At 38.3% G+C, this 27,147-nt stretch overlaps 1 protein-coding gene and 1 long non-coding RNA gene across 11 annotated transcripts in view; one reads left to right on the top strand and one right to left on the bottom strand.

Annotated features, from left to right (window-relative positions):
- LOC117096938 overlaps positions 1-3,527 on the bottom strand; it is a 130,012-nt gene extending 126,485 nt beyond the window's left edge. For 4 of the 7 annotated variants that reach the window (XR_004442725.1, XR_004442728.1, XR_004442727.1 and 1 more), the window contains exon 1: positions 3,263-3,527. This is a non-coding gene — a long non-coding RNA (uncharacterized LOC117096938). Of the gene's footprint in view, positions 1-2,043; positions 2,162-3,262 lie in introns of all 7 variants that reach the window. The other 3 variants (XR_004442731.1, XR_004442730.1, XR_004442729.1) reach the window with 1 other exon arrangement.
- Positions 3,528-3,700: 173 nt separating this feature from the next.
- The window catches only part of REV3L (REV3 like, DNA directed polymerase zeta catalytic subunit), a 186,587-nt gene continuing 163,140 nt past the window's right edge, over positions 3,701-27,147 (top strand). For 2 of the 4 annotated variants that reach the window (XR_004442723.1, XM_033234308.1), the window contains exon 1: positions 3,740-4,183. Coding sequence is in view for 2 of the 4 variants with exons in the window: in XM_033234308.1 (XP_033090199.1) it covers positions 4,045-4,183 (139 nt within the window). In the remaining 2 variants the exon portion in view is untranslated. Of the gene's footprint in view, positions 4,184-15,081; positions 15,210-27,147 lie in introns of all 4 variants that reach the window. The other 2 variants (XM_033234307.1, XM_033234306.1) reach the window with 2 other exon arrangements.

Genomic DNA, 27,147 nt, shown 5'->3' with positions numbered 1-27,147 from the left:
CATTGTTAAACATTTACTGATGACACCATTGATCTCACTCCAGCAGTCTAGCTGCAAGGGAGTCTGAGAACTGTAGTTTGTTTTCCATCTTTTAAAGTACAGAAAAATAAGCAAAAAGAGGGTTTGATGAATACTGAATAAGCCATCTTATAGTATCTGCCACAAAAGTATGGTAGCTACTACTGTCTGTTGTAGATTATAAACTGCTAACAGGCAGATGTTAACAGATATTGAACAGTATCAGTAAAGGAGACTTGGTAGGCTTTTACTAAAGGCAGACATGGTAAGTATACGTCAGTAAACTAGAAGAGATGATTAAATGTTAATTGATATGATTAAAATACATTTTTAGGATGCTAGACTATAAACCTTATAAGGGAAGGGACTATGTCTGTTTTGTTTCCCACCATATCTCAAATCTCCTGGCAAGAAATAGCCACTTAAAAAAAAAAATGCACAGTTGGGCGCGGTGGCTCTCACCTGTAATCCCAGCACTTTGGAAGGCCAAGGTGGGTAGATCACAAGGTCAGGAGTTCGAGACCAGCCTGGCCAACATGGTGAAACCCCCCTCTCTACTAATAATACAAAAATTAGCTAGGCATGGTGGCACATGCCTGTAGTACCAGCTCCTCAGGAGGCTGAGGCAGGAGAATTACTCGAACCTGCGGGGGAAGGTTGCGGTGAGCCAAGATTGCGCCACTGGACTCCAGCCTGGGCGACAGAGCAAGACTGTCTCAAAAAAAAAAAAAAAAAAGCATTAAGGATATTAAGTATAGAGTTCAATTTTTGCATTTCTCATACTGTATGTAGATAAGGCAATTCCAAGTGATTTTACTGTTTCTCGATGAATCAGACTTCTGGATATGAACACTTTACCATATTTTCACATACATTATCTTGTTTGAGCCTTATAACATCCCTGAGAAGTTAAAACAGGAATTACTACCCATTTCACAGATGAGGAAAAAAATTCCAAAAAATAAGTGATCACTTAGCTAAATGATGGTTTAAAGTTCACATTCTCTGACTCAAAATTCCAGAACATTTTCTTACTTCAGGAAGAATATATTTATAAACCTATTTGATAGTGGTTACACAGGGGGTTACTGTCAGGTTTTCAATCTGAGCATCAACTTAAAACTAAATTATATGCAATGAACGCAGCATTCCTAATTCCACGCTGCAAATGTGTTTCTTCAAGAGTGAACATTCTTGGAGTTCTAGAAGGATTTGACTTGTGGTTGCCTTTTCTTTTTTTTTTTTTTTTTTGAGATGGAGTCTCGCTCTGTCGCCCGGGCTGGAGTGCAGTGGCGTGATCTCGGCTCACTGCAAGCTCCACTTCCCGGGTTTACACCATTCTCCTGCCTCAGCCTCCCGAGTAGCTGGGACTACCGGCGCCCGCCACCTCGCCCGGCTAACAACTGCCTTTTCTTAAAGTAAATAATGTTGATTCAAGAGGTAAGGGGAAAGAAATCCTTTTCTAGAAATAGCAAATCTGTTAATTTGATGCTTTTACCATTTTCTAGTTAGGAATATTATAATTTAAAAGTTATGGATACACTGATTATAACATAGTACAAAGATCCTCAATTTTATTTTGCTTAAGAATCACGGGGTGGCAGGTAGTGTTGCTAACAATACAGATTCCCAGGCCCCATACCCAAAAATGTAATTCAGTAAGAGCCAAAATATTAAGATTTAAAGAATGCTAGGTGTCATGGAACACTGAGAATCACTGGTATTGTGTATCTGACATTCGGCATATACAAAATATTTATTTTACCAAAAATACATTTTAGCATGGTAGTCATATTTTAAAATCACTTCTACAGCCTTCTAAAATTTCAAATTAAGAGATTTTGCCTCTTAAAAATATTAGCTAATTTGCAGCATATTAGTAGAAATCTTGCCACCTATGTTTATAATCATGCTCTGAGGTTAAAAACTACAAGGTAATTTACTGTAGCAATCAGTCTCAAATCCCTCGGAGCGTAAGTTCTTATTAGCATTTATATATTAGGGAATTTATAGACAGCTTCTTACCAGTGACCTGTCCCTTTGGGCCTTTTGATTTTCCTATTTGAAAATCCACAACAGTTCCAAACGAGTAGCTCTCACACCACTTCAAATACATGGCAACCTGGTAACTATTCAAAAGCACCTGTATAACACATAAATGTAAAAGAACGATCTCTACTTTGGATGGGTTACGAACGTGTCAAGGGTCCTAATTCAGGGGCAAATTTCGAACTTGAACCCACGCTTTCCGCCTCCTACAGCTTACATCTTTTTGTTGAGAAGAAATCCTTTAGGATCAGTTTTTAAGAGAAACCTTCTCGTTTTACATATGTAGAAACTGAGCCCAAAGAAACAAAATTATTTGTCCAAGGTCACGCCCAATATCAGTAGCCAAGTCAGAGAGGAATCCCTTGGTTCCAATTTAATAGCCAAGCCAGTTGCATGTTACTACTGTTTAAAACAAAAATTCCCTAACTGCATCGCTTCACCCCCTCTCGATTTTTGAATAAAGTTGTTTATTCAAAACGGCCCTTCCCCACGGTGGTGCTTTTACGCCTTCGGGTAGTAAAACCCTGCATAGCCTGTTAGTGAAAAACACGAGGCGGCCACGTCTAACGCGGTGACTTTCACAGGCCTTTTTCTTTGGCCAAAATTTTCTCGGAAAGGCTGTTAATCCTACATTCCGCTGGGGGAGGAGCGACGAGGGAGGAGGGAGGTCACCGGGAGCTGACAAGTCCTTACATGTACTTGCGCGTGCCCGGGACGCAGCCTGTGGGGCCGAAGAAACCAACGAAGGATATATTAGGGCCAGAGCGAAGGAAGGGGGCGGGAGAAAAACACAGTAGTGGGAAATCCCTGCGCACTGGATATGCCAACCCTTCGCAAAGCTAAGAGCCGTGCGTGAACAAATCTCATTAAATGGACCCCCGCAGACACTGCAGCAGCAGGGAGGAGTGGGCACAGCGGCTCGCGCTGCACGTTCGGGAAGGGGGAGCGCCAGGGCGGCCCTTTTATAGGCCGAAGCCCGCGCCCGCGCGCCCCCACCTTTCGCACCGCCTCCGGGCCACGCGCAGAGCCGCGGCGTTACCTGAGAAGGGCCGGCTGCGTCCGCACCCGGCCCCTCCCGTTCCGCCGCCCGCCCGCCCTTCCCTCGCGCTCCGCCGCCCGCCCTTCCCTCCCGCGAGGCCGCAGCGGCACGAGATCTGCGCCTCGCCTCCCTCCTCCCGCGGGCGGATTTTCTTACCTTGTGAAAAACCGTCTCCGCGGCTGCCCCCGCCTCCTCTGCTGGATGTGAAATGGCGGTCGGCGAGGCAAGTGTGAGCACCGCAGCTCCTGCCAATCCCGCATAGCCGCCAAAACGGCCCCGAACACTGGCGCCCCCCTCCCGCAAGCCCCTCGAAGCCCATCCATGAGATCGGTGCTCTGCCGCCCCTTCCGCTGCCCCTCACCCAGGTGACCGTGCCCGCCGGCCGAGTCATCGATCCCGCGCGGGCCCTGTCGGCCACCGGCCGCCTCCCTCACTGCGTGCCCCGGGGGCGGGGGAGAAAGCACCTTCTTGGCCCCCGCCCTCCGTGTTCCGCCCGGGCGCCCGCCCGCTCGCTCCCTTTCCCGCCGAGCCCCCTCCCCCGCACTACTCGCAGCCCTCCCTTCGCCACACACACCCCCCTCTCCCCTCCCCCAGTGGTTGCGTCCGTGACATCATCATCATGGCAACAAGAGCTGCAGCCTGGGACCGAGGAGCCCGTGTGATTCCCGGCGGCCGCGGCAGTGGCGGCAGCACCAGCACCGACGAAAGCTCGAGGGCTTCTCTCCTGCGGCCTCTTGCCGGGTGCTCCTGAGGAGGCGGCGGCAGCAGCGCCTACACCGCCCCGCCCGCCACCGCTCCTCGAGGTGTCTGTGTGTGAGGGGAGGGGGCCGAGCCGAGAAGGGGAGGGGGCGCCGCCGCCGCTGCGGAGGGAGCCGCCGCCGCTGCTGCTGCCGCTGCCGGGTCGCCAGTGAAGGGAGGCAGTGGCGGCGGCGGCTAACATGTTTTCAGTGAGGATAGTGACTGCAGACTACTACATGGCCAGCCCGCTGCAGGGGCTGGATACCTGCCAATCCCCCCTCACCCAGGCCCCTGTCAAGAAGGTGCCGGTGGTGCGAATCTTCGGAGCGACCCCGGCAGGTAAGCGGGCGCCGGGCGCGGGGCGGGAGCGGGAGTCGGCGGGGCGCCGGGGCCGCCCTCCCCGCCGCGCACACGCGCGCACGCCGCCGGCGCCGGCAGTCTCCGTGGATCGCTGCCGCGTCTTCCCTCCCTTAAACGCCCTCCTCGCTTTTTCTCTCGCGCGTGACAAGAGGCGCAAAAATGTGGGTCCGCGCGATCGCTGCGCGGCGCCGCCACCCCCGGGCAGGGAGGCGGCGAGCGCCGAGTGTTTACACTGCGTGTGGCGGCCGGGAGCGGGAGCCGCACTCCAGGGCGCGGGCCGGGGGAGCGAAAGCCGCGAGCGCCCCGGACGGCGGGCCAGGTGGCCGCGCCATGCCCATCGGTGGACGGGTTCGTAGGGTCCGCTCTGAGGTCGGTCGCTGGTGGGACCCCGGACATCCCTTGTGTGCCTGAAGTGCCGCTTTCTGGAAACGGGGAAGTGTCAGCCTTGTTGTCAGTCGCTCCCCATGGCCTCTTTTCACCCTCGCTCTCCTCTGCCCCTTCCGGAGATGCAGTGGGCCGAAGAGAGTGGCGCCTGGGGCCAGATAATCTTTCTCACTGGGGTGACCGTGTGACTCTGCTGTGAGTGCAGGTCTGACTCCTTAGAGTTTAGTGCCAGAGCGTCTGGGGACAGGGCAGCATCCTCAGGTGCAGTGCTTTGAGGATATGTTCATCTATGGAAGTAGGAAATGCGTGTTTATGCTGCCCAACGTAAAATATCACACTTAACGGGGTGAATTTATTAGGAACCACAGCCAGACTCAGCAGCACAGACATTTTGAAAGGCTCCTAGGCTGGGCTGTAGGCTTGCGTTTTAAGTACAGGTGTATTCTTTAAACACAACTATGTTGAAGAAGGGGTGGGAAGGGGAGAGACAGCAGTGACACAAGGTACGTTCTCAAAAACTCTTGGGGTTTATGATAATTTAAAAAAGATAGAGGGTCAATTTACTAGGTATTTTAAAATGGTTTTGCTTTTTTGTATGCTTTGAACTGCTTCCATGAAATAATGGAGTTCTAGGAAATAATGCCTCCTCGGAAAGGATGCTCTTCCCTCTAGCTATGAATTGCCCTATGGGATTTTAGATAGCATTTCCCACTTGATGCTCCTTGCCCTCATCACCATTCATCTTGTTACTACAGTCAGTTTCTGTGGACTACCAAGATAATAGCGCTTTCCCAAACACAAGCACTTATTCTAAGCTGTTATCTTTTAATGTGAATTCTCTTTGTTAAAATGTCAATGTCGTGAGATTTGGTAGCATATTCCTTTTTAAACTCGTGAATATGATTTTGATATGAACCTTGAAAGATGGGGAATTTGAGTGCTTTTAACAGGTTGAAAGTGTAACACTTGAAACTTTGGAGGCTGGGAAATCGAGGAGGTGAAGTGTTCTATAAAACAGGTTTTCTGCCCTTTTAAATGTAGTGGTGCTTTGTTTCTAGTTGGAATTTCACTGTAATGCTCTGTTCTCACTTCCGATGCAGAGGAAGGATAAGATAGTGAAGTTGATATGGCTCTGTTCAGCCAGATTTCCGAATCATAAAGGGACATGCTAATAGGATATACTGTGGCATTTCTGTGTATTACAGCTTGTATGGTTTGAGTTACTTTTCCACACATAATTTTTTCTCCTTCACACAAGTCATTAAATATGTTTACCTGAGAGATAGTCAAGCTTTGTTTTATAGGAAAGTTTCATTTGTGGAAATAAATGAGTTTCACTATAAGCTAACTAATTCTATTACGTGAGAAATTGCTCCCTAAAAATATAGAATATTATATGCTTTTGTTTTTCTGAATATTTTTAAAAAGACACATTAACTATTTTCTATTTCATCCTTCATGGACATCCCACAATAGATTACCAGCCCCTTATTTAAAAAAAAAAAAAGCACCGAAAAAACCAAAGACTAAAAACCCCACCTGTGGTTTTTTTTGTTTTTTTGGTATATACTTTGAAATTTATATTTTAAATGAATTAAAAAGTGACACTTTTTATATGTACATTGAAAGACATCAAACTTGATACAGAGAAAGTCAAATTTTAAATTAAGGATTATCAAATTTGCTAAATAGTTCACAGTTTGCAACAAAAATGTTTGTTTCAACAAGAAAAACTTTGAAGTCATTGGCATACATTTAGAGTTTACACTTTTCATAAACCAAGCCAGCATTTTTATTAGTACGTCAGAAACTCCCAGTGAGATTAATATTAATTAAACATAATCAAAAACTGCAGAATTATCTGCTTTTGAATTATCTCCCCACGGAAAACTAGTCCAATAAAATAAAACGTGAAAATTATTAATATAAAAGAGAGGCCAGTCTGACTTAGTAAAACTCTGAATGCTAGAATTTTTAATGAAGACAGATTTGTTTAAAAGTAAAGATGTAAACATAATGCAAAGATATAAACGTAGTTTATATTATATCCTTATAGTTTATATCTTTACTAACAAGTAAAATAAGGAAACAATGTGTAACACATGATAAACCTGTGCTACATAAAATACCGTAAACATACTTTTTTCATATATAGGAATTAATTTGGGAGGTCCTTAATGCTTTACCTTGGCTTGGAGAGAAAATGTTTTAAAATTGAGTTTGCCTTACAAATGAGATACTGAAAAATAGCAACCAAAGATATTTTTTCTCAAATGAAGTGGCCATTTCAAAATTATATTACAAATTCTGAACTGATTGGATTAATACCCTTTTACTAGTTTAGTTTTTCTATTACTGCATGAAAAGCATTTTTCTGCTTTAGAAAACAGTCCAGTTGACTTTTGATTGTTCTGTGTTTTGAGGACCTATCTTGAGTAATTTAAGAAATAAAGTGTTTGGGGTTTAAAAACTCCCATGTCTTAAGTTAGTGAAATTTGAAAAGGTATTTTTAAAAAGAGGGATATTCAGGGCTGGGTGCTGTGGCTCATGCCACTAATCCCAACACTTTGGAAGGCAGAGGCAGGAGGATCCCTTGAACCCAGGAGTGGGAGACCAGCCTGGGCAACATAGTCTCTACAAAACAAACAGACAAAGAAACAAAAATTGGCTGGGTGTGGTGGTGTGCACCTGTAGTACTAGCTATTTGGGAAGCTGAGACAGGAGAATCGCTTGAGCCCAGAAGGCTGAAGCTGCAATGAGCCAAGATCCCGCCCCCGCACTCCAGCCTGGGCAGCAGAGCCAGACCCTGCCTTTAAAAAAAAAAAAAAAAAAAAAAAAAGTGGGATATTCAGATTTGAATGGTAAATCCTGAGTGATTTAATCCCTTGCCAACTGAGGATATTGATTCCTAAGGGAATCACGTAAAGTTTCTTCATCTGAGTTATGGAATTTTTTAAAAAACAAAAACAAACTTCCTCTCCATTTCTTTAACTAGTTTTTTTAAATGTCTTGAGCATTATTTTGACATAATCAAATTGAGCAATATCATTTGTAGAAGAAATTGTTAATTTTTTCTTTTATAACAACATTTTGGTAACGTATTAATGGAGGGAAGAAAGGTTATGAATAAAGTATAGGACAATGTTTTTTCATTTAGATTTGAATATAGGTGTGAACACTCAGAGAATTCACTGCAGATAAAATAATCAGGCTTCATTTGAGAATTTGACTTAGGTAGACTTGGGAAGCTGTCCATTTTCCACATCTCGACTCTTGCTTAGTTGCTTGATGTAACTCACTTCATGCTGAGTTTAGACAGCTCTCACAGTTTCCTCAGCACCAGGTTAAACAGAACTATCCTTTCAAAGAGCTTCCCTGCTGAGATGCGGAGTAGGAGTAAATAGAAGAGTGTGAGATGTTCACAAAGCAAGTAATTACACAAAGTAGGCCAGACAGACTATAGAGGGAGCTGCTTGTCTTTAAGATTACTCTAAGGAACTCTACCACTTCCTTTAGCTTAGAGAATATTTTGATAGATCTTTCTAGATGCTGCTAGCCATGAAATCAAACTTTTCAACATAAGAAATGGATGATTCTGAAATGCTATATAAGTTTACATAGATGCTGATTCAAATTATAAATATATTCTCATTGTTTATATTTTATAAAGTTAAATATAAGAAACTACCAGAATAACCTCTTTTTTTTTTTTTGGTAAATTGGAGTTACACTTACAATAAGAATAATTTTAAAAACTAGCGTGTATCAACAACTCAGGTTCAAAAATTTCTCTAATAGAATCTGCTTTGTTCATGCTCTGTTTTTTACTAAGTTATTTAAAAATATTTTAAGACTGTATAACACCTATTTGATTACAATTATTGGAGAGATTTTCAGGAACACTATGGAGATTTGATGACTCTTCACAAGCAAATTGGTCACTTTTTTTTAGTGTGTATTTGAAGCCCTGAGTAGCAAGTTATTTTAGCTTTAAGTGCCTTAAGAACAGCTTTACCCTCCAGAAGCTCACAATGTAGTAGAGATGATGGGCATGTAAACTTAAGTCAAATGCAGTATGACTGGACTATAGAAATGTGTGTAAGACAGAGCAAGGATTCAGTGGGAGACACGTTCTATATCCAGGCAAAAAGGGGAGTCAGGGAAGACTTCGTGAAGGAAATATGTATTAGTCATGCTAAAGGAATTTTTAAGGAACTTAAAATTTCAGATAGAGGAACAGCTACAATGTAATTGACAGATTAAGAAAACTGCTCTTTGCAGGGCAGTTTGGCAATGTGTAACAATGTGTAACAATATTAGAATCCTTGAAATGTTCTTTTTTGACCCAATAATTATAGTTTTAGGGATTTTAATCTATGAACGTAAATCTTTTGGCAAATCTCGTTGTCTTTTGAATCCATCTGCTGCTTTTCATAATCATCACCACCCTAAACTACTAGCATTTTTGGTCAGGTTTAGTACAGTAGCCTCCTAATCTTGATTTATCCCAATCTACTTTGTCCCCTTCTGATCTGTTTCCTGTGATCAGAAGGATCTTTTAAAAATGCAAACCTGATTACATCACCCTACTGTTTGATATGCTTCAGTAACTTTCCATTGCATTCAGGATATGGACAAAACTCTGTGTCTTATATGGTGGCATCTACCTGTCTTACAAGGTCTTGCATAGTCTGGCCATTACCTTTCTGTCTAGTCATGATTTGAGCCATGTTCTTGACTTACTCTTTTTATTCCAGCCATATTGGCCTTATCTCAGTCCCTTGTTCTTGCCATGCTCCTTCCCACAGTGAGGGCTTTGCTTTGAACCTGCCGTTGCCCCTGCCTAGAATGTTTTTACTTGTCTTTCACCTAAACTTCGATTTATCTTTCCTCAGGGAAGCCTTCCCTATTGTAGACTCTCAAAGCACCATGAACTCTTCTCATAGCACTTGCTGTCATTGTAATTTTATGTCTTAGAGAATAACATGTTTTTCCAAATAGATTGTAAGCTCCAGAAATCCTGATAATGTGCTTCTTTTTCCTCACCATTATAGAGTTAATGTTTACTACAGAGCTTGAAACTCATCTATTAATTCTTGCAACTCATTTGTTGCAAGGATTAATAAATAGATGACAATCATCACAGAGAACAACTCTAAAGATTCAACAGTTGGTAAATGGTTACATAAACTGGGTATATTCATTTGGGAGGATATGTTTAAGACATGTTTTAGAAGTATGTGTAATAACATGGGAAAGTGCTGTCATTGTATTATGTGAAAAAAATTAGTTTACAAAATAGTCACTTATTAAAAGTGTGGAAAAAAATACACGAAAGTATAAAAGTTGGTTATCTCTGGAAGGTATGTTTTATATTTTCAGATTTTTCACAGAGAACATGTACTGATTTTATAATTTAAAAAAATCCATGTGCAAAATTAAGGAAAAATTGGTTTTCTAGATATGGTTCCAGAAATGTAGTAAGAGACATGAGATTCGTAATGGTCTCCAAAACATGTGTCAACCAAAATGTATGATTGCATGATGATTATATTGAACTTAATTATATAAATTGCATTTAGGAACTGCAAAATGATTCATATATTAAAGCAAGCCAGTAATTTCTGGTTTTATTATTCTTACTTGTATGTAAAGTACTTTTAATTTTAAAATGTTTTGAAAAGTAACATGGTTTTGGCACATGACAGCACTAAAACAGTAAAGACTAGAATTAACTCAAATATATATGAGAACTTAATACAGGTTGAGCATCCCTTATCCAAAACTCTATAATCTGAAATCCTTCAAAATCTGAAATGTTTTGAGCACTAACATGATGCCACAAGTAGAAAATTCCACACCTGACCTTGTTGTGATGGGTCGCAGTCCAAACTTTGTTTCAGGCTGGATGTAGTGGCTCATGTCTGTAATCTCAACACTTTGGGAGGCTAAGGTAGGAGGATTGCTTGAGCCCAGGAATTCGAGACCAGCCTGGGCAACATGGAAAGACCCTATCTCTACAAAAAAATACAAAAATTAGCCAGGCAGCTTGGTACACGTTTGTGGTTCCAGGAGGCTGAGGCAGGAGGATCGCTTGAGCCCAGGAGGTGAAGTCCGCAGTGAGTCATGATTGTACGACTGCATTCCAGCCTGGGTGACAGAGCAAGTTCCTGTTTCAAAAACAACCAAAACAGCTTTGTTTCATGTGTAACATTATTTAAAATTATATAAAATTACATTCGGCCGGGCGCGGTGGCTCAAGCCTGTAATCCCAGCACTTTGGGAGGCCAAGACGGGCGGATCACGAGGTCAGGAGATCGAGACCATCCTGGCTAACACGGTGAAACCCCGTCTCTACTAAAAATACAAAAACTAGCCGGGCGAGGTGGCGGGCGCCTGTAGTCCCAGCTACTCGGGAGGCTGAGGCAGGAGAATGGCGTAAACCCGGGAGGCGGGCTTGCAGTGAGCTGAGATCCGGCCACTGCACTCCAGTCCGGGCGACAGAGCGAGACTCCGCCTCAAAAAAAAAAAAAAAAAATTACATTCAGGTTTGGTCCCATCCTCAGGATATCTCATGTTTGTGCAAATATTCTAAAATCTGAAAAAATCTGAAACACTTCTAGTCCCAAGCATTTCAGATAAGAGATATTCAACTTGTATATGAAAATGGATCCCACCTTCATTTATGAGTAGGGAAAAGAATAATTATTTAATAAACAGTGTTGGGATAGCCAGTTAGTCATCTGGAAAAATAATGTTGGCTTCCAGAGGAGTTAAAGATTTAAATATGAAACAACGAAACAAAAAATGTAGGGTAATTATTTTTTACATAATCCAGGATTGGTGAAGTCCTTTAATAGCATACTAGATTGCTGGATTTTAGGACATAAAAATAAAATTCTGTATAGGGGAAAAAATCAAAGTTAAAGAGAAACAGACTAGTAAAACTTATTTGTATACTTCACAAAGGGCTAAGTTCCTCTTAATACAAAGAACTAGAAAATAATCCAGTAGAAAAATTAGCAAAGAGAATTCATATGAAAAGATGTACAATTTTATAATATAATAAAGATGTAAATTAAAGCTTCAACATACTCTTTGTCACCTATCAAATGAGCAAAGGTTATGTATAGTATAACTTGGGAAGGGTGAGAAGAAGAGAGAAAATGGTCAGCCTCATACATTGCTGGTGGGATTATAAAGTGTTCATATTCTATAGAAAGCAGTTTGAAAATGATTTCCAAAATTTAAAACACAGATATATTTTGTTCTAGTAATTCCATTATAGGATTTTATTCTCTAGAAGATTTTGCATATATGTCAAATAAATATGTAAGAATATTTGTGGCAGCATTATTTGTTACTGCAAAAGATTGGAAACAAGCTAAACATATATCAGTAGGGAAGTAAAGTAGTTGGGTGAATTATGGTATTTGTATTCTACAAAATACTAGTCAACCTTTAAAAGTAATGAGAGAGTATTATGTGTACTGCTGTGGTGCCATGTCTAAGATACGAGGAAAAAAAGCAAGAGGCATGACTGCATGGGCAGTTTGCTGCCATTTGTGTGGTTAAAATATGTATTTTTTGTATACTATATATGCCTATGTATTAGAATAAAATTCTTTATTATAATAAAATCCATATATATATATATATGGGCAGATATAGAATGTAATGTGCATGGGAGGATACAGGAGAGTCTGATGACAGTAGTTGCCTCCAATGTGTAGACGTGGTTGCCTAGAGGACAAAAGTGGACTAACTTTTTAAGTACACGATTTGGTAATTTTTCAGTATTTTAAAATCACGTGCATGTAATACTATTCAAAGTTAATATTTTTAAGTTATGTTTTGCTTACAGGAATTGGTAAGAAATTAAAAATAAAAGACCATTAATAGTTGTTAACAAACGAATGATTACTGCAATACTGTTTTTAACTTTAGGTATTGTTAGAAATCTTCCTATTCAAAGTTTTCAGTTGCTGTTACATGGCTCACAGAAGGGTAGTCCTAGTGGAATGGGGGCTGAAGGAAGGCATTGGGGTTCCTGTGAACAGATAGCATGGTGAGTGACAACCAGCAGTTACTGCTCCTTTTGATATTTTAAGTGCATTAAATGAGGTGTGCCTTACTACTTGGAATCTACTTCAGCAGCCAGCCACAGTGTACAGCTGCCTCTTGTGGGAAAGGGATCATGGAATTGTTACTGGAGTTTGTATTCACGGTGCCGAAGGAACATGCCACCTACCACAAGGTGCAACCCACTTACAGTGAGAGGACAAGGAAGCAGGGAGGGTGTCCCTGGTGGCCCAGCTCCAGGCCTCACTATCTGTATTCACCTCTGTTAGATGCTGCTCATCATGTGTGTTTGATGTGCTCTGCAAGGTGACTGCCTAATAGTGCATGTATGTTTGTCAGAAATAAAGCATGATTTCAATTTTGAAATATTCTTGATGGGAAAAAGTTTGGTTTTGAAATTCATATTAAAATTTTCAGCATTACATGTGTCAAAAAATATCTACCGTAATACTTTAAATTGTATCTTCTGTAATGAGAAACTATGATCATTTGTTTTCACCAGGCACTATGTAGGTGCCTCCAGATGGCCTCTTGTTGTCCCAGTGTGCTCAAATGTTTTTTGCTAACAGGTTTTATTTGCAATGTTAAAAGGGATGAGAAACATCATTCTAGTCAAATGTACTCGTTTTACATAAAGAAAACAAATCTACATAGCAGGCTCAGGGATTTGTCCAGTGTCCTAGTGTTGGTTGGTGTGAGGCTGGATTTGAAAATTGGGGATCTTGGATCTTGACTCTTCAGCTCTCATCTCCTCACACTGACCTCCTCTCCCCGCAAAACATGAGGGAATGTTGGAGGAAGGCATTGATGAAAATTGAAAGACAAAAATACAGAACCTCAGAGGAATTATTAAAAGAACTGCACATATGTAGTTTAGAAATCTTTGAGATCCTACGGTGTCTAATAGTGCTTAGAATCTTCTTATATAATAATATATAATATATATTATTATATATAATGTTAATCTATAATCTAGAATAGATTACAGTAGGATTTGTTTTATGATGATTTGGCTGTATCTTTAAGAAAACAAGATTATAGCAAAAGGAGTTTAGGGCAAACATAAACAAAAATTGATACTAAAATTGTACGTATGCAATTTCCAAAAAAGGAAGGAGGGAATATAGGAGACCTTTCAAGTTCCTCTGGTGCTATAATTAAATTTTCTCTCATCTTGCTTTTGATTAGATTAGAATTCACTCAATTAAAGATAATCTAGGGCTGGGCACCTATAATCCCAGCACTTTGGGAGGCAGAGGCAGGAAGATTGCCTGAGCCCAGGAGTTTGAGACCAGTCTGGGCAATATGGCAAGACCCTGTCTCTTTAAGAAAAAAAAAAAGAAAAGATAATCTAAGTGAAAAATGATTCAAGTTTAAATAGGTTGGGTTGAAGTAGGTTTTAGAGGATATTGTCATTGGCGCTGGATATTTCAAAGAAATATAACTTGCTTATAAAGTGAGAAATGGGCTGTGGTATGGGGTATGTCACTTTGGTATCTGGCTGCCATTTTAACATCATAGTGATAATAAGAGGAAATAATGGGAGTTAAGGAACAGTGAACTTCGGGTGAATTGTGTTAACTTGTGATTTCCATGTAAATACAGATAAGGCAGGAATGAGTGTCTTAGGCAATTAGAAAGAACTCTGTCTACTGTCCAAACATAAGTATTTTAAGTAAAAGTAAGACCCTCTTAATGACAGCCTATTTAACCTTTTTAGTGTTTTTGTTTGGGGTGTGTGTGTGTTTTCTGTCGTTCCTTCTAAGTTTTCCAGATGATCTTGTGTTTCTTCCAGCTCTCTGTAGGTTTTTAAATATTTCATTTTATAAATGAAAAATACTTTGTTGCTTAATTAGGATTGGTAAACTGGACTGTTTTCTGTAGCAGAAATTGAATACACACCTAGCAAAGTAAATTCTGAGAAAAATGAGTAGTAATTGTCAATGGAAAATTTCGTGGTTTTTTTTTTTTTTTGCGTCAATTCTATTTTTAGATGATAGTTCTGGGAAATACTAAGAATTTGAGCTCAATTTACTTTGGGGCAGTTATTTACTTTTCTTTGGGTTCAAAGATCATTACTATATGAACAATTCAAATAATAAAAGAAAGTGTGTTACCTCAGAAATGCCTTGTGTAATATATAACAGTTCACAAGATTTCTATTTTTCTTCCATTTATTACAATTACCAAGGAAGTATAACAAGAATTAAAATAAATAATATTGTTTTGCATATGTATTTTTATACTTCAAAGTAATTTATATACTAAATTAGGTTTTATTTGAGATGATGAAATGAAAGACTTTGTAAATAAGAATACATGTTGATAAGTGAAAAATGTACAGTTAAAACATGTTGGCATACTCCTAGTTTCTCAGAACAAGAAAATGACTAATCTAAATTTCATTTCAGAATAAAACCCAAGACAAGCCACATAAAAGCAACCTAAAAATTAAACTGTCATCATATTATTTGTTTTAAAACTATGGAATAATATATCTGAGGAAGATTTCTCTCAAAATTGTTTTTCTCAATTTCAAGTAAGTAATTTATTTTGGTTAATATATTGGGGGTGAGGGGGGTGGGGGTGAGCCTTGGCATTGAAGTTGGTAAATCCTACTCATCCTTAAGTAACAACTTAAATATCAACCTCTAAAGCCTTCTGTGACTCCTTTGCCCATTCCCAAAGATTATCTCCTTGGTTTTCCAAGTCTTCGTCCCCTTCCACATTGCTGTTAAAGGATCTATTACAATGAATATTGTGTTTGTCTCTAAGAATAGTCATGTGGCGCTATCTTCATGGGCCCCACCTCATACTTCTCAACCCCACTGCCTTCTGTTGCTGAGAGATCCCGAGCAAGTTATTATACTTATGTTAGCCTTAATTTCCTCCTCTGTAAAGTGAGTTTTAATCATTTCTACAGCACAGTGTTATTATGATTGAATAAGATAACCAGCAAATGTCTGGCATATATAGTAACATAAATGTTACTTTCTTTACCTGTCTTATCTCCAGAATCTGCTACATTACCTCATATACTGAATCCTCTTTAAAATGTTTGAATGGAAATGAAAGATGGAATTTTTCCTCACATTGGGAGAAACTAAAACATGCGCACATTGTGGTGTGAGACTTTTTACATTTGGTTAGTGACATATCTACAGGTTAGGTAATTGCCTGTTTAAAAATACTTTTTAAAAATGTGGCTATATTTTATAAGTGGTCCATCAGGGCCTGAAAAGAACCTTATTTTCCAAAGCCATCAGTAATGCCTTAAAAAAAAAAAAAAAGCGATTGAACATGTTGAAAGTATGTATGCTAGATGTCACATAAAAGTGACATTGTCAATAGGATTTATTGCTCTCCTTGTAAATTTGTAACACACACAAAAATGGAAGCCTTTGTATTTTAAACCTACTTAGGATTGTGGAATGTGGACTAAATGATTTATTATTGCCCAGAGCTTCACCTCTCATCATCATATATTTTCTACATACATTCCTAGGTTTTGTTTAAGAACATTGTCTTTTTTTTTTTTTTTTTTTTTTTTTTTTTTTGAGATGAAGTCTCTGTCACCCATGCTGGAGTGTAGAGGCGCAACCTCAGCTCCATGCAACCTCCACCTCCCAAGTTGAAATGATTCTCCTGCCTCAGCCTCTCAAGTAGCTGGATTTACAGCCACGTGCCACCACATCCGGCTAATTTTTGTATTTTTAGTAGAGATGGAATTTCACCATGTTGGTCAGGCTGGTTTCAAACTCCTGACCTCAGGTGATCTGCCCACCTCGGCCTCCCAAAGTTCTGGGATTACAGGCGTGAGCCATCACCACACCCCGGCATATCTTTTAATTTTTAAATGAAGTCATTAGAAAGGTATCTAGATTAATTATGATGTCTCACACCTTAGTTGATAATGCTTAATGTTTTGAAAATAGAAACCATGTTATTATAGTTAAAAGACCTTAATTTTACATTATTTTACTAAAAGAGGTGGTAAACCGTTTATTGAGTAAGGACTGTGTGCCCTGTTCTAAGCTATTTAGTCTTCACAACAGTTCTATAAAATAGGACTGTTATCCCCATTTTACAGTTGAGGAAATGAGGCATAGAGAGGTTAATTTGCCTAAAGTGTTGTAGCATAATGTTTACCTCATACCATGTGAGGATTAAATGAGAAAACATGTATTAGGCCATTACCCACTTAAACAGAAGAAAGAGTGAAGCAAAATCTGAGATGAGTGTCTTCTAACACTTCCAGAATTTGATAATAACCATTATTGAGATGTGACAGTGACCATGAATATATTCTTATTCACATTCGTGTGTGTGTGTGTGTGTGTGTTATAGTAAACCCTGGTACTCTATTAACCCATTTTTTTTCTGATGCAATATTAATGTCTCCTCTCAAATTCATGCTCCCATTTGGACTGAATTAATATATATGTGTTTACAAGGTGATAGTAGAATTTTAATATCAATCCGATATGCAATTTTTATAAGTTCAGTGTAATTAAATAGTATGTAGATATATTCTTCATTGTGAAATTTAAAAAGCAGAACAGGTTAGGGAAAAATCTTCTTTGACCACCTATTCCCCTCTCTACTTAGATTAGCTTTTGCTGTATGATAAACCTCCCCGAAACATAGTGCTGTGAAACAATAGGCATTTGTTAGCCTGATTCTGGGCTGGGCTCAGTTAAGCGATTCTGCTGCAGCTTATGTCTGGCCTTGCTGATGTGGCCACAGTCAGCTGATGGGTCAGCTGGGAGCTGGTTGGTCTAGGATAGCTATGTTTGGATAATTCATACCGGTTGTTGGCTTGGGTGATGGGGGCCATGTGTCTCCAACAGGCTAGGCATGGCTCTTTCACCTGGAGGCAGTAGTAAGGTTTACAGAAGTAACTAGTGATGGCAAGCCTCATATATTTTCTCTTGTCCATAGGCCAAAGCAGATCACCATGGCCAATTCCACAGTAGGTATGGGAGGGGTTTCCTAATGGAGTGGGGTTAATTAGGGGGCCATTACTGCAACAATCTATTATCCAACTGTTGCTGGCTAACTCATTTTTCAGGAAGCATGTGCCAGCGTGGCATTGCTCCTTTCTTAAAGTAGTGATTATGTAAGCAATTTATTCAACAGTTCAGATAAATTTAGCTAATTTCTTATTCTTACTCATTTTTATTCCATTTTCATCAACCTTCAGCGTTATTCTTAGTTTCATTCAACTCAACAAATATTTATTGAGCACCCATTAAGTGCACAATAAGGTATCAAGAGGTGAGCAGCAGATGGAGCAAGACTACTCTGTTAACCCAAGTTTTTTTTGTTTTGTTTTGTTTTGTTGTTTGAAACGGAGTCTCCCTCTGTTGCCCAGGCTGGAGTACAATAGTGTGATCTTGGCTCACTGCAACCTCCACCTCCCGGGTTCAAGCTATTCTCCCACCTCAGCCTCCTGAGTGGCTGGGATTACAGGCATGCACCACACCACCCAGCTAATTTTTTGTGTTTTTAGTAGAGATGGGGTTTTACCATATTGGCCAGGCTCATTTGGAACTCCTGACCTCAAATGATTCACCCACCTCAACCTCCCAAAGTGCTGGTATTACAAGCATGAGCCACTACGCCTGACCAGTCATCCAAGTTTTTAAAAGTGGCCTACCTGTCTGCTTCATCATGTGAACAGAATTCTATAAAAGTAGAAAACTATAACAATTTTTTGAGAATGACCAACAGCCCACACCAGGCTAAATGTACCTTACTTGCTACATTTTTAAACATCTTACGAGGATTTCTTCAAATGAGAAAAACTAATACAGAGGTTGTTTTGATCTGTACTCCCACCAGCAATAGGAGACTTTTTCCATATCTTCATCAAGATTATGTTCTCAAATGTTTTGATCATTGCCAATCTAATAGATAACGAAATTGATCTCAGTGTAGTTTTCATTTGCATTCCTTTTATTATGAGTGAGATTGAGTGTTTTTTCATATGCTTGAGAGACCCTTACGGTATTTCCTTATCAGCGTACTGTTTATCTTTTACACATTTTCCTGTCGAGACTCTTGGTCTTTTCCTTACTGATTCCAAAGAGCCTTCATATATTAGGAAAGTTCATCTCCATCTGTAAATTGAGTTCCATATGTTTTCCTCAGTTAGTTCTATGGTTGATAACTTTTTATTTAAGTAGTATCTTTTTTTTCTTTTCATAAATAATCTTTATATCTGAATTAGGCTTTTAAATCACATTTTAATGAAGCTAGGTTTAAGTATTAGGCATGGGAATGGAAGGAAAAGATCCTGACATTATCAGATCTTCTGTAGAGAACTTTATAAAACTCTTGATAGTTAAAATGAAAAACTTCAAAAGGATCCTGTCTTTGATTTATTTTTTTCCTCTTCTAGATTTGGTTTTATTATGACATCAGTCCTTTTGACCAGGCAGTTCAAGCAGTAGGATCATACCCTCTGGAGGGCTGTTTTTAGATGACGAGATTGTATAGGATAGATGGAAAATACTCTGTGTCACTTAGAATAAATTGTTAATAATGTTGCTTTGAGTCTTGTTAATTTCATTTCGTGTGTGTGTGTGTTTGTGTGTGTGATGTGTAAAAAACATACATAGATCATGGTAGTGGTTCTAGCAATGCTCTATGCTTACGTACAGTCTTCCCTCGGTATCCATCCCTTAGTATCTGGGGGATTTGTTGCAGGAACCCCTGTGGATACAAAAATCTACAGATGCTCAAATCCCTTATATAAAATGGTGTAGTATTTGCGTAAAATGACCTAAGCATATTCTCCTGTATAGGACTTGAAATTATTACTTACACCTAATACATTGTAAATGCTGTGTAATAATTGTGATACTGTATTGTTTAAGGTAATAATGAGGAAAAAATGTTTGTGCGCATTCAGTACAGATGCAACTATTTCCCTGAATATTTTTGATCCTTGGTTGGTTGAATCCACAGATGTGGAACCCATAGATATGGAGGGCCAGCTATATAATTTTCAATCTGTTCAGCCAACCTTGACCTCATCAACCACATGTTAGGATGGCTAGATTAGAGTAGCCCTTAGCAGTGGACCACATAGAAGAAAAACACATAGAATGTAGACTTTTTTGAGAATGCAGTAATGCTACCTACTGCCCAAATAATATCCTAGCTTTTTCTGAGATTGTGGGGAGCCAGGAAGAAGGTGGCAGAGACATCTGTGACCTCTTGTGCCACATCTGACATTATGAAGTACTTTGACCTTTTCCCTTGACTTTTGTATAAAAAGATATTAGAACTGTGAGGCTGGACAGATAATCATGTTTTGAGTAATTTAATACAGTTTTAAACATTTTAAAGTTGTCAAACCCTCTCTTATATAATTTTACCCAGCAGCATCAAAAACAAATAGGAATCCTTAAGTGATTGGTGGAGCATGACAGAAAGCCAGTATTTTTAACCATGCTTTACAGAGTTTTTAGTTTTTAAAAGTTATTGAGGTATTCTTTAGTGTCTGCTTTATTATTAACATCTTTATACATGTTTCACTGAAAATTGAAAGGAAGTTTTTCATTTAATACCAAATTATTGACTTACTGTTATTTTCTTGATTAATCCTTTTAAAAGAATTTTAACATTTCTTTTTTCTAATTTTATTTTATTTTTTGAGATGGAGTCTCACTGTGTCTCCCAGGCTAGAGTGCTGTGGTGCGATCTCGACTCACTGCAACCTCCGTATCCTGGGTTCAGGCAATTCTTGTGCTTCAGCCTCCCAAGTAGCTGGGACTACAGGCATGTGCCACCACACCTGTTTAATTTTTGTATGTTTCATGGAGATGGGGTTTCGCCATGTTGGCCAGGCTGGTCTTGAACTCCTGACCTCAGGTGATCTGCCTGTCTCAGCCCCTCAAAGTGCTGGGCTTAACAGGCATGAGCCACCTCGCCTGGCCCAATTTTAACATTTCCGAGGTTGTAATGTATCTCACAGTATGTATATTTAATTTTCCCTCCTGAAAAGCTGATATTAAACTGATAGGACGTTTATAATCAGTGACTTCTTAGAGAAAACATGACATTTTAAAATTATGTGCTTTTTAAAAAAAAATCTAATCTAATGTGTCATGGCATGGCTTTGCTTCCCAAATAAACATTTGTCCTTCATTTTTGCCTTGCATCTGTAATTGTTTTAAATTTGTATGTTTTGATGTGTTGTTTGGCACATCCAGCTTCATGACTGATAAGTCTTTTATCACAGTGCTTTTCAAATGATTTGTGGTGAAGAATCAGGTTTTTTTTTAACCCCGATACTTCGTTATAATACATTAAAAAGGAATTACTGGAAAATGAAATAAATGAAATGAGAATAACTGACAAAATAGTAATACAACCTCCATTTAAAAAAATTATTTTATTTAACAGGTATAAAATTTCCCTCTCAGACTGCTGTAAGAGTTCTAAATGCTAAGTTTTGAGCTTTGTACTTGTCTTGTTGCATAGCTGTAGCAAACAGCTAGTTCATAGATGGCATTTGAGTAGCACTGTAGAGATCTTTTTAGTAATATAGAGAGACTAATTCATTTCTTCTTAAACTCTTTTTGTGCTATGTCAAAATTATTATTCCTATTTCCTTTCAGTTTGACTGTTTCTATGATATATGGTATAAGTTATTTTTCGTCACTATTTTTAATCCTTTTATGTCACTTCAGTTTTAAACCCATCTCGATGTTTTAAAAGGGAGATTTTAAAGTTTTTTTTGCTTGTTTGTTTGTTTGTTTGTCTTTTGGTTTTGGTTTTTGAGACAGAGTCTTACTTTGTTGCCTGGGCTGGAGTGCTCTGGGGTGATCTCAGCTTACTGCGACCTCCTTCTCCCTGGTTCAAGCGATTCTCCTGCCTCAGCCTGCCGAGTAGCTGGGATTATAGGCACGCACCACCACACCCAGCTAATTTTGTATTTTTAGAAGAGATGGGGTTTCACCATGTTGGTCTGGCTCATCTCGAACTCCTCCGCCTCCTGAGTTCAAGCAGTTCTCCTGCCTCAGCCTCCCGAGTAGCTGGGACTACAAGTGCACACTGCCATGCCCCGTTAGTTTTTTGTATTTTAGTAGAGATGAGGTTTCACTGTGTTGCCCAGGCTGGTCTTGAACTCCTGAGCTCAGGCAGTCTGCCTGCCTAGGCCTCCCAAAGTGCTAGGGTTGGAAAACATAGGTAACAGAACTCATTTTAAAAAGTGTATGTACCAAAATGTAGTTTTTATTGTTGTTGTTTCTATTCTTTTTTCTTGTCTCTTAGAGTTCCATTTATATCTTAGAATATAAGTCTGTCTTTTTATTTCTTCCTATAGTATGTTATTGAGAATACACAGCATATACTTTCCACATTTCTTCTGTTTCTAAATATAAATTATCGCAGATGCTTTTCTTTGGCATTTTTAAGAAGATATTTTATCTATGCTGCCGAATATTTGTTTAGGTCCCATTCCATAAGTATCTATGAACAAGGGCTATTTTTCCAAGCCTAGAGTTTGCCAGTAGGTAGGGTGTGGCAAGTTCACTTTAATCATATTTGTTTTCTGCTTATAAAATGATAGAATTGCCTTCCTTAGCATAAAGAACTAATGATCGTATACAACCCACTTAGATGAAAACATTCATTTAGTGTACCTCTACTGGATTGAGGTTTAAGGTTTTTTCCGCTTTTCTCATTGCACAGTTCTCTGGTATATGTCAACTAACATATATATGGGTAACCTGAGACAGTGGTTTTTTTTTTGTTTTTTGTTTTTGTTTTAATTTTGTTATTTATTTATTTATTTATTTTACCAGAGCATTGCATGAAAGCCTCCAGGTTGTAAAGGCCCTTAGGACTTTTAGTGATTTAATCAGTGATGAGAGCTAATTCATTTACTTAGATTTTGGATGCTATTGAACATGCCAGGAAGAAGACAGCTATGCTGCGTCAATTATGTTGATATTGGGTGTTTTGTTTTTAGAGTAGACGAACAGAGGTATTAAGTGAGAGAGTATGACCTTAGTAGATGTCTTAGAAAATTTTTAGTAGGGTACTGGTTTCTGTTGCAGCAGACCATGTCCCCAAGGTAGAGAATAGAGTTATACAGTAAGTCCTCACTTAATGTCTGTGACAGGTTCTTGGAAATTGTGACTTTAAGTGAAATGACATATAATGAAACCACTTTTTTCTCATTGTTATAATAAAATGAAGTTGAACAAAATGTTATTTGAAGATCTACTATAAAGTTTTGCTTAAAGTTTAGGTTTCCAAGAACCTGTCGACAAAGTTAAATGAAGATTTACTGTATGTCTTAAATATTTTAGTGAAAAATTGGGAGAAGGATTATTCTGTATTTCATCAATTCTAAGAAGTATATTTTCCCTCCATTTGTGCATCTAGGTAATTGGGATATGTCTTACAATTACTAGTGCACCATATTTAATAGCACTTTTCTTAGTAGTAGAAACATTAATAATGTCATAATCACTGGCATCTTGGATTCAGTGAAATATATTAATAGTTGTTTAGCTTAGTGCCATTCTTAATTGAATCTCTTTATTTGTTGTAACATTAACCTTTCTTCTCTTTGGACAGTTTTGGCCTTGGGTTAACTTCCTAGCTTTGTTCACTTGGAAGCTTGTTAAGGTAGAATGTCAGTTATATAACCAAACACCATTGCTTATGGTAATAATGATTCATGATTACTAAATTGCATACGGACCAGAGGAAGACTGTGAATGAATTGTAAATACTGGTAGCTATACTGTTAACAGCTTTGGACTTCCCTGAGTGTAATAACTCTTGTAACTAAGCAAATCTGTTGCTGAAGCTCCGGAAGCTATGCCTGTGAGACTGGAGATATTGGTTGCTGTTTGGTACCTGTAAGCTAGAGTAGCTACTGCAAGAGTCTTGTGCTGTCATTCTCTTACACTTGATCTGCCACCTGAGAGGGCCAAAGAGGCTAGCCCCTGAATTGCACTGAGCACTCCTGCCTGACATGTTAAGTACAACCAAGCTGTTTGGGTTATGTGAGTCTCGGTGTCTAGTTAGGCCTAACAGGAGGTGTTGTACTTACATTTTGTGGCTTTATTTATTTTGTTTTTAATATTTACTGAGTGAATCTATATTTACTATTTATTCTTCATAAGAATTTTAAATTATAAATATGAGCACATCTCTACTAAGTAATGCCAAATTGTTTTCCAAAGTGATCATACCAACCTATACTCCCACCAGAAGTATATGAGTTTCTGAAGTTCCACATCTTCACCAATATTTAGGATTGTCAGACTCAAGTTTTAAATTAGGAATTAATTTAAAACATCTCATTGTGGGTTTGTATATTTTTCATCACGAGTGAGAAATCGAGTTTTTCCATGTTTATAGCCTACTTGTTCTGTAAAATACTGAGAGATGTGTTGAAGTCTCCAACTTAATAGGTTTGTCTATTTCTCTTTCCAGTTCTATCAGTTTTTGCTTCATGTATTTTGAAAGTTTGTTAGATCCATACATATTTAAGATTAGTATGCCTTTCTGGTGGAACAGCCGCTTTATCTCTGGTAATATTCCTTGTTCTGAAATCTTCTTTGCCTTGTATTAATATAACCACCTCAGCTTTCTTTTGATTAGTATTTACATGGTATGTCATGTCAAAAACTCAAGTTTGCCATGAATTTCATAGATGCTAGCAATAGACATGAGATTTGCATCTTTCCATTTTATCACTTATTAATAAGGAGCAACTGCAGAGATGGTTGCAGGCCAGATACTGAGAAGTAGGTTCAAAGGCAGCTACCTCAACAGAGACCCATGGAGAATTGCCTCCCAACATATCTTTTTTTGTTTTTGTTTTTTGTTTTATTTTCACTTTCAACCTATCTGCATCAACTTTATATGGGTTTCTTATAGACAGCATATAGATGGGCTTACTTCTTCATCCAGTCTGATAATCTCTGTCTTTCGTTTTGACATGTCTCTTTTATTTAGTGTATTTAGATTGTTTTTATTTATCGATATTGGTAATATGGTTGGATTAAAATCTTCCACCATGCTAGCTGGTTTATGTTAGTCTCTCTGTTCTTTTTTTCTTTTGGATTACTTGGATTTTTAAAAAATTATTCCATTTCTCTCCGCTGTTTGTTCATTTATTTATACCTCTTTCTGAAATTTTAGTGGTTGCCCTAGGGTTTTCCGTATATTTGTAATTAATCGCAGTTTTCTTGATATAATAATACATAGCTTTATATGTAGTATTTGGACCTTATAGTTCTATACTCCCATTTCTCCTCTTCATCTTTTGTGTTTTTTGTTGTCATACATTTTACTTTTATATCTATGCAATCAGCATATAATACATTACTACTCTAAGACTTTAGAGTATATTGCTATAGATTTTGTAGAACTGTTCATGTAGGTTATAATAAATTTATTTTAAAAATGTCTTCAATAATAAATTAACCTTAGCTTACTGTAACTTTTACTTTATAAGCTTTTTAGTTTTTTAAATGTTTTGACTCTTGTATAATAACTTAAATACATTATACAACTGTACAAAAGTATTTATGTTCTCATTCTATAAGCTTTTTTCTATTTAAAAATTTTTAATTTTTACTTTTAAAACTTTTGTTAAAAACTAAGACGCAAATACACACATTAGCCCTAGGCCCACTGAGAGTCAAGCTATAAATATCACTGTCTTCCACCTCCACATCTTGTCTGGAAGGTCTTCAGGGACAGTTATATACATGGAACTGCCATCTCCTATGATAACAGTTCCTTCTTCTGTAATATCTCCTGAAGGATTTACCTGAGGCTGTTTTACAGTTAACTTCTTTTTTATGTAAGTAGGAGTACATTCTAAAAAAATGATGAAGTATATAATGAATATATAAGCTAGTAACTGTTACCATGATCAAGTATTATGTACTTAACAAATTGTATATGCTATACTTTTATACAACTGGCAGCATAGGTTTGTTTACACCAGCTTCACTACAAACACATGAGTAACTCATTGTACTACAATGTTAGTACAACTAGGATGTCCCTAGGCGATAGGAATTTTTCAGCTTCATTATAATCTTATGGGACCACCATCATATATGTGGTCCCTTGTCGATTAAATATCATTATGCAGTACATGGATGCATTTTTGCTCTAGAGACAGTTATCTTTTAGAGCAATTGCAAATAAGAAAAATATGAAGTTTTATATTTACTTTCATTTTTACCGTTTATACTGTTGTTCATATCTTTGTGTAGATCCAAGTTTTCTGTCTGGTATCATTCTGTCTACCTGAAGAACTTTTAACATTTCTTATAGGACAAGTCTGCTAGTAATAAATTATCTTTGTTTCTCCCAAAAAGACTTTATTTTTCTAAAATATTCTTGCTGAAATAGAATTCTGGATTGCCTTTTCTTTCAGTACTTAGAATATGTCACTCTACTGTTTGTTATATGGCTTTTACATATACATTTTTATTTGAATTAAATTTTTTTTCTTTTTCCACTTTTATTTTAGATTCCAGGTGTACCTGTGCAGGTTTGTTACAAAGGTATATTGCATAATGCTGAGGTTTGAAGTACGATTGAACCCGTCACCCAGGAAGTGAGCATAGTACCCAATAGGTAGTTTTTCTATCCTTGCCTCTCTCTCCCCTCTTGTATTCTTCAGTGTCTACTTGTTCCCATCTTAATATCCATATGTACTCATTGTTTGGCTGCCACTTGTAAGTGAGAACATGTGGTATTTGGTTTTCTGTTTCTGCATTAGTTTGCTTAGGATAATGGCCCCCAACTGCATCCGTGTTGTTGCAAAGGACTTGAGTTTGTTCTTTCTGTGGCTGTGTAGTATTCCATGGTGTATATGTACCACATTTTCTTTATCTCATTTACTGTTGATGGACACCTGTGTTGATTCCATGTCTTTGCTGTTGTGAATAGTGCTGTGATGAACACGTGGGTGCGTGTGTCTTTTTGGTAGAATGATATGTTTTTCTTTGGTTATATACCCAGTAATGGGATTGCTGTGTTAAATGGTAATTCCATTTTGTGTTCTTTGAGAAATCTCCAGGCTGCTCTCCACAGTGGCTGAACTAAGTTACGTTCCCACCGATAGTGTAAAAGTGTTCCCTTTTCTCCACAGCCCCACTGAGATCTGTTATTTATTGGCTTTTTAACAAAAGCTATTCTGACTGGTATGAGATGGTATTTCAATTGTGGTTTTGATTTGCATTTCTCTGATGATTAGTGATGGGCATTTTTTCAATATGGTTTTTGGCCACTTGTATGTCTTCTTTGGAAAGTGTCTGTTCATGTTCTTTGCTTACGTTTTAATGGGGTTATTTGTTTTTTACTTGTTAATAAGTTCCTTATAAATTCTGGATATTAGGCCTTTATCAGATACATAGTTTATGAATTTTTTCCTCCCATTCTGTAGATTATCTGTTTACTCTGTTAATAGTTTCTCTTGC

The sequence above is a fragment of the Trachypithecus francoisi genome, unplaced genomic scaffold (assembly GCF_009764315.1).
Source record: "Trachypithecus francoisi isolate TF-2019V2 unplaced genomic scaffold, Tfra_2.0 Lachesis_group15, whole genome shotgun sequence".
Taxonomy (NCBI): domain Eukaryota; kingdom Metazoa; phylum Chordata; class Mammalia; order Primates; family Cercopithecidae; genus Trachypithecus; species Trachypithecus francoisi.
Note: the sequence above shows the minus strand (reverse complement) of the source record. Positions and strands in the feature narration are given on the sequence as shown.